This window comes from Haliotis rufescens, unplaced genomic scaffold (assembly GCF_023055435.1).
Source record: "Haliotis rufescens isolate VD_foot unplaced genomic scaffold, xgHalRufe1.0.p SCAF_14, whole genome shotgun sequence".
NCBI classification, from domain to species: domain Eukaryota; kingdom Metazoa; phylum Mollusca; class Gastropoda; order Lepetellida; family Haliotidae; genus Haliotis; species Haliotis rufescens.
In genome coordinates, this window is record NW_025963824.1 from 36,341,271 (window position 1) to 36,349,368 (window position 8,098).

At 43.0% G+C, this 8,098-nt stretch overlaps 1 protein-coding gene across 1 annotated transcript; it reads right to left on the reverse strand.

The window, feature by feature from the left end:
- Positions 1-311: 311 nt before the first annotated feature.
- On the reverse strand, positions 312-7,808 carry LOC124113194. The gene is made up of 8 exons (XM_048395380.1): positions 7,753-7,808; positions 6,693-6,728; positions 5,962-6,030; positions 5,214-5,306; positions 4,051-4,116; positions 2,489-2,554; positions 1,825-1,912; positions 312-1,464 (listed from the first exon to the last, which is right to left on the reverse strand). The coding sequence occupies exons 2-8, from the start codon at positions 6,709-6,711 to the stop codon at positions 1,422-1,424; spliced, it is 444 nt and encodes a 147-aa protein (XP_048251337.1). The 5' UTR covers positions 6,712-6,728; positions 7,753-7,808; the 3' UTR covers positions 312-1,421.
- Positions 7,809-8,098: the final 290 nt, after the last annotated feature.

An 8,098-nucleotide genomic window follows, 5' to 3' on the forward strand; every position in this document is an offset into this window, starting at 1 on the left:
TTGGGGAATACCTCTATATAACGTGTGTCCACCCAATTCGTCAAATATGTAGACGATAGACGCAGGTGGTCATGAGGCGGTGTGGGTTTGCTATGCTTGGCTGGCATCACAGAAGTGGGCAGTCTGGGTGTGAAAGAGTCCACTGTCATGAGATGTTTGGAATAATACAGGATGTGGGTATAATCCAGAATTCTCAACAATTAACAACAAACGCATGGTGGGATTGTGATAAATGCGTGTAATGACTTTACTAATAAACTTTTCATTATCAGTGATTGATATTCTGAACAATGATAATGTCGTCATGACAACGCGCTATCAACGAATTCACCGAGCCTGTCCTTACGATCCATGACACTTAGTACCCCTGCGTAGAGCCATTCACTCCCATCATGGCTATTTCCCAGTTTGACTATTGATATGTACCCGCGGGGGTCCCGGGTAAGAATATCTACCCACCTATGCTGGTCGTAATTTTTTAGGGTCGGGTGACTAAATGGATCGGGTGGCCAGGCTCGCTGACTTGGTTGATGCATGCCATCGTACCCAAATTACGCTGATCGGTTGTCATAAGGTTATCACTGGCTTGTCTGGTCCAGACTAGATTATTTACAGACCGCCGTCATTTACCTTGGATATTGCAGCGTTTAACATCGAACACACACACACACACACACACACACACACACACACACACACACTAATACACTTCACAGTTTTTATTACTGGAATTTCAAAAATAGCATATTAGTGAGTATTGCGGGTATCTTTCATTAAATCACCAATGACAATTCTGAAACGTTGCCGATAAGCCTAGAATCGTTTAGAATGTTTTAGAAAATACACAAACACAAACGCCGAAGTGTACTGTCCCACATATTTGATAGTGTTAACAAAATCACGTTTTACGTATGAGACGACTATTGGATCACGTATATGTCAAACTCAACTGCGATACATGCATCCATCACATACTAGTATCTTAGAATCAAATGACAAATTGTGTTTGTCACCAATACAAATTATCTAGATGAAATCAAGCAAAAATAAAAGGTGTGGAAATGAACACTGTGCTCGGAAAACTATTTGTTAAAACGTAAACAAAGAAAAGTTTAGATTTACACTGTGTAGCATTTTCTTCTATGTCGAGATATCCATTCGTCCAATTGTACCATACATTGGCTCACGTGTTTGAGAATATTCATGGGAAGAATATCGTAGCACGAATTATGGAATTAAAATGATCAATGATCAGGTAACCGGTAAATTCAACAGGAATCGTAAAAGTTTCCATCCTCTGTGACGCCACGCCTGACGCAAAACCACGCACAACGACGACGGTTGTTGATAATCCATCTACAGATATGGCGGAAATCTTTTTGTGCATGGTCACAGGCCAACACTGGGACTGGTGTCTGTATTTACTTCACATCCTTTAAACAGGGAGTCCCGGGCTTACTGGACCTGGAAATGTACCAAACAAACTCAAGAAACAAATGAAAATTCTTTTCACCAATAAGATTATTCCGGGGTGGTATATGCTTGCTCGTTGGCTACACGCTTCATACATTACTCATTACGTGGAAGTGCAGGTCGTGGACTTGAATACCGGAGTCTCCCTGATAATGGTGCATTGTCTAACATCACCATTACTTGAATATACGTTGCAGCAGTGATACATTGGTAAACAAACTGCGAGCATTTCAATCTTTTCGTCCACGTCATCTGACACATGCTTAAATACTGCTTATTGCGGGTCTAAACCAGCCTCCCACTGTCTCTATATCGGTACATCCACACCGTTACAAACGCAATATATCTCACCTTCCATCTGCAGTAAGTGCAGTTCCTACCGGTACAGACAACAGTGAACATAAGACGTCTCTGAAGGATATATGGACCCATTTGCCTGCTAAAGAAAGATTAAACACACTTATCCTCGCAATGAATATAAACGTACTAATCCTCAGAGTTTATGAGTGAGTGAGTGAGTTTGGTTTTATGCCGCTTTTAGTAATATTCCAGCAATATCACGGCGGGGGACAGCAGAAATGGGCTTCATACTTTGTACCCATGTGGGGAATCGAACCCGAGTCACGGCGTGACAAGCGAACGCTTTAACCACTAAGAAAGGAGGGTTGAATGGTAAGTTCTTAGTTTCACATAAAAAGACTTGACCTAAAGACATTGGAATGATCTATTTTTCAACTCAAAACCCCCCAGATTGAAGTAATTTGGCTAAAGCTGTTGGAGGGATTATATCCCAGTTTCGTAGAAGTCATTACCTTGGCTGTCCCCGTTGTCGGATTCCGTTTTGTTGAAGCCTGGGTGTCAGAGTAGGGTAGGTCGCTGGTTTTGTGTGCTGGCCATTAGTGTCCCGAATCGGACCCCGCCCAAAAAGTACTAGAAATTGTACAACTATCACTATGTTATATATTTAACTAGTATTTCGAATAATGGATCTGTCTCTTGATCTGCTACGACTCACCCCTCGTTTGGTGCTGTATGCTACTGCGCTTAGGCAGAACATAAAACCGTTCAGATCGCTCACACCCTGAAAACAAGCACAACCATAGGTCACGCATGACCTCCTCCTGCTGTCACGTACACTGGATATCATGGATCGTTGTTCTCAGAATGGTGTCAGTCAATGTGTACATGCAGTTATACTCCGTTTTCAAATGAACCAATACAGGAAATCTGGACACAAATGAATTTTGATACATATATAAGTCCGACAAAACAATGATATAGACCTGAATGTAGCTGTCGTTGTGGTGTACATTTTCAATACCGTCGCAAGTTAATCAACAGTATGCCATCACGATGCCATGCATGTAACGCCCAGCACTGTGGACGCACCTGAAGTTAATCTTCATGCATGAGGGAGGGCGTGCCATGTTGTAGACGTGTAGCATTTATTGACCATTGGCATTGAACCAGGGCGAATATGGGATTCGAACATAGGACTATCAGATTTCAGACATAATATATACACATCAGCTAGTTTTGCCCTTTTAAATAAGTGAGATACCGCTGAATGTCAGTGACAGAAATCATTCAGCCATCCCGGGACCCAACTTGCACACCTGGATCCCTGTGACACACCGCCCAGATTCCCCTGGATCATTCTTACACAGACCACTGAGACACCCCTGAATCCCTCTCACACAGACCACTGAGACACCCCTGAATCACTCTCACACAGACCACTGAGACACCCCTGAATCACTCTCACACAGACCACTGAGACACCCCTGAATCACTCTCACACAGACCACTGAGACACCCCTGAATCACTCTCACACAGACCACTGAGACACCCCTGAATCCCTCTCACACAGACCACTGAGACACCCCTGAATCACTCTGACACCACTGAGACACCCTGAATCCCTCTCACACAGACCACTGAGACACCCTGAATCCATCGCACTCAGACCACTGTGACACCCCTGAATCCCTCCCACACAAACCACTGAGACATCACTGAAATTCTCTCACACAGACCACTGAGACACCCTTGGATCCCTCTCACACAGACCACTGAGACACCACTGAATCCCTCTAACACAGACCACCGAGACACCACCGAATCCCTCTGACACAGACCACTGAGACATCCCTGAATCCCTCTCACACAGACCACTGAGACACCCCTGGATCCCTCCCACACAGACCACTGAGACACCCTGAATCCCTCCCACACAGACCACTGATATACCCTGAATCCCTCCCACACAGACCACTGATATACCCTGATTCCCTCAATGAATGAGTTTTATGGTTTTATGCCGCTTTTAGCAATATCCCAGCAATATCAAGGCGGGGGGCACCAGGGCTTTACACATTGTACCCATGTGGGGAATCGAACCCGGGTCTTCGGCGTGACGAGCCAACGCTTTAACCACTAGGCTACCCGACCGCCTCCTGCTCAATGAAGTCATGTTCTACCATATGATCATTTACAGAGTATGTGCAGCAGTGTGTAAGATAGGTGCCAGTTACAGTGCACGTGATACACGTGTCCCTTTATCTACGAAGTCTCACTTGTATTTCGATGATATATCGCGCCATGCTCCGGTTGAACTTCAAACCGTTCAGATCGTTCACAAACTGAAAATAGAGACCCACAGTAGTCCAGGTATTGCTGACTTCTGCTGAAGCTGATGGATCATTCTACTATGACATTGAGTGAGTGAGTGAGTATGGTTTTACGCCGCTTTTAGCAATATTCCAGCAATATCACGGCGGGGGACACCAAAAATGGGCTTGACACATTGTACCCATGTCGGATTTGGAACCCGGGTCACGGCGTGACGAGCGAACGTTTTAACTACGAGGCTACCCGACCGCCCCACTATGACATTGAAGAATGCATGATTCTGATTGGTTAATAAGAGGTATCCTTTTCCGACTGACACCTTCTTTAAATTAACATCGATCTGTTTTCAGCCTAGCGATCTATGCATATAGCAGTGACTGCCGATAACCCGATAGAATTGTATGCCTTCAATATGGGAACAAAAGCTCTTCAAAGTTGATGAAATCTGTTTCAGAACGCACACAAATTAGTGACACACAGGCTAAGTCTGTGTCTGGGTCACAAAATCATCGTCACACAAAAGAGCAATTTCTCCGGTGTCGTCGAAACAGCGGCATTCAGGGTTCAGAGTAGAGAGAGTTATTGTAATTTCAGTTACTGTTGAGAGACATTTTCAAACCAACTGCAACATAAATGCAACTTCAAAATATGTACTAGTCAAATTTGTGGACATCGAACATCCTGGAACCGGGATGATTCTCCTTCCTGTGGGGCAAAATAACACAAATATATATTTTATTCTTGTGGGAAGGGAGGAGGGGCGCTGGGATTTTAATAAAAATAAACTCCGAGATTTTGAAAGAAATTTTTTTTGCTTCATATTGTTAGAAAAAGAGAAACTATCTGTCACAAAAACTGCATTGTTGCAATGTGTTTTGTTGTTGTTGTTGTTTTAAAAAAGAGAAGATTTTGGCTCATTGTTTTAATAAATGAAATAGCTGGTTTGGCAGTTGTAGCCGAAAAAGATATCTGGGTGCCGTTATACAAAGCGGTCTTAACGCTGAGGTGATCGTAACTCCATTACTTATTAACAGACTTACGACAGTCGTACCGCTAAGGTTGTTTTGTACAACGGCACCTGGTCTCCATACAATCCGAGGAACCTCACCTGTCCACGTGTGTCCACTGCCACCATCAGCAACCACCATCCCGGGGGGCGCCCTGTCTGACCACACCTTGCGGGGAGCACCTGTCCCTCGTCCTGACAATAGAGTTAGTGAGTTTGGATCTTTTATCATAGTGTGTCAGCGTGGTATGAAGGATAACTTGAATTGAAGTCAGACGTTTACAACCCACGTGAAACCCACAAACCTAGAATCATAATCAGGGTGAACCGGGATTTGAACCCAGGTTCCTGCACAATGAATTACGGTGGCCACCCGTGACCCTGTTGATAGAGGACTAATAGGGGTTGTGATATACTGATTTACCAACGTGGTGATTTACAACCATAACTTTCCATGGCGAAAGAATAGGTTCTCGTGCTCCCTCCAAGTTTGCAGAGAACGTTCCTGAATTGTTACAATAAGTTGCTAAATCGTCATTTGTCACCCTTGTTAACTAGAATATACATTGGTATTTAAGTAATAACGATTTCAATAGTAATAGGTAATAGGTAATAGTAATGATCTTCATTTTAAATAATTTGTATTTCTTTATCGTGTATTTGTATACTTTAAATTGTCCGCATATTTTAACCTTCGAGTACACAATTCTACACTCTTCCGGAATTATCACGGTGCCAGTATGCACGACACAGAATTATCCGGACATATTCATCAGCACATATTGGAATATCAGTATTATACAAGTGGTTAATGACACATAACGATAATGCATTGCTAATAATTACTGACCTGTCTGAAGGTATAGACGTATGGTGTGGACAGGCGGTCCAGTGTCAAACCGCTCAGATCGCTCGCATCCTTTGAACAGAATATTGCCGTTAACACATGAGTGAGTGAGTGAGTGAATAAGTGGTGCTTTAAGCCGCATCAGCAATATTCCAGCTATTCGCGGCTAGTTAACACATGTATGAAGTGGCTAAGCCCCACATAGCCCTCATCTCCCTCGTGGAGGTTCCGGGTTAGATCAGGTCCCAGACACAGTGCTTGTCCTTAGAGTCGACTAAAATAGATCGGGTGGTCAGACTGGGTCATTTTGTTGGTAGCGCAGCACCTCACCTTGATGGCGTGGGGCGTTGCTCTTAATATCAACCACACGCCTGTCTTGTCCAAAAGCGTGTATTTACTGGCTGTCGTCATATTAATAGAGTGCTGCGTTATAAAAACAAACGAATTTCCTTTTGAACCTAAATATTATTCCTCTGACTGATGTCAAGCATACATGTAGATCATTCAACACGTACATATACGTAAAGTTCCCTGGCGTTACAACATTTTAAATTATGTAAATGTGAAACATGTGACGATTCCAATTCTCAGTGTAAACTGCGTAATGCCTTCTAATATAACGGGATTTGAAATCATAATGTGTGTTCATACACTGTTCATTGATTGTGCATTGATACATTTTCAAGTGCTCTTTGGTAATCCATTGATAAATGATTGATAGTTCGTGGACTCACCTAACGTCTGTAGACTCATTGTTTCCGTGCACGATCCTGGAGATATTTAAGCATAGATTAAACAATTTAAGAATAAAACACAGATTTTCAAATGAATATATTACACCGTTTAATGTAAAGGCATTGTGAGTGTATGTGTGCGTGCGTGCGTGCGTGTGTCTGCATTTGTGCGTGTGTATGCTTGTGTATGTGTGTGCGCCTCTGTTCGTTCGCGAGTGCGGATCTGTGCGTGCGTGTGTGCGTGCTCGTGTGCGTGTTCTTTGCCTGGAGAAGAGAGTGCGCGGTCGCTTCCATCCGTGTCTTCTTATTTTGCTTGTTGGAACAGACTTTGGGTTGACGTTGAGTAGCCTATAACTAGGTGGTCGGCCAGGTGGCACATGCTTGTAGAAGGACCAGGAAGTTAACACGCCGGCCGCCTAGCCACGCCACTACGTAGGGGTACTCTACAACACTGACTTTACCGCGGCATAACAACATAACGACCCGTCACAATAACTGAGCGATTGCCAACAACGCCTTCACATCCATTCACTCGTGACTCCAAACAGGCGTTTTATTAAGCAGTCAACAAATGTGTTGTCACCGAGTTTTCAATGGCTGAACAATATTGTTGTGTGCGAATAATCTGTCAACAAGTAGCCAAGAGCTTGAAATTTCAAAGGAGTAATACTTCCTTTCATAGCTTTCTGTCAGCGTTTTGAATTGTATCCTCTCACAATATATTGTTATTATGATTGTTGCGCTTAAATATGTCGTCCAAACCGCGTTAGGTTGGTGTGACGTCAACATAAACAGGTAACATAGTAATTACTTTGTTTAGATTTAAGAGCTACAAGTGGATTTTACTTCAATGACATACAAAATAACCTTCTGACACAGTTAGGCAGTGATTTATAAGTGTATGGTTGAATATTGAAATTAAATAGGTACCATTTGTGCGTTAAAAGAATTATGTTAAAACAGCATGAGTTATAATCTATAAGCTTGGTGTTTACGTCAGTAATAACCTCATGTAGCTCTGGTTCACAAGTACAGTTTACGACAATGAACTTCATCTTACCCCAGAGAACTGTCTTCGTGCAACAACTGATCCTGTCTGATCCCGCACAACCAGCGTACTGTGTTCTTACTTACCCAGCGGGAAATACAAGTCTATACTCAACAAGTGCTGGGTAATAAAAGTCTATACTCAACAGGTGCTGGGTAATACAAGTCCATACTCAACAAGTGCTGGGTAATACAAGTCTATACTCAACAAGTGCTGGGTAATACAAGTCTATATTCAACAAGTGCTGAGTAATACAAGTCCATACTCAACAAGTGCTGGGTAATACAAGTCCATACTCAACAAGTGCTGAGTAATACAAGTCCATACTCAACAAGTGCTGGGTAATACAAGTCTATAC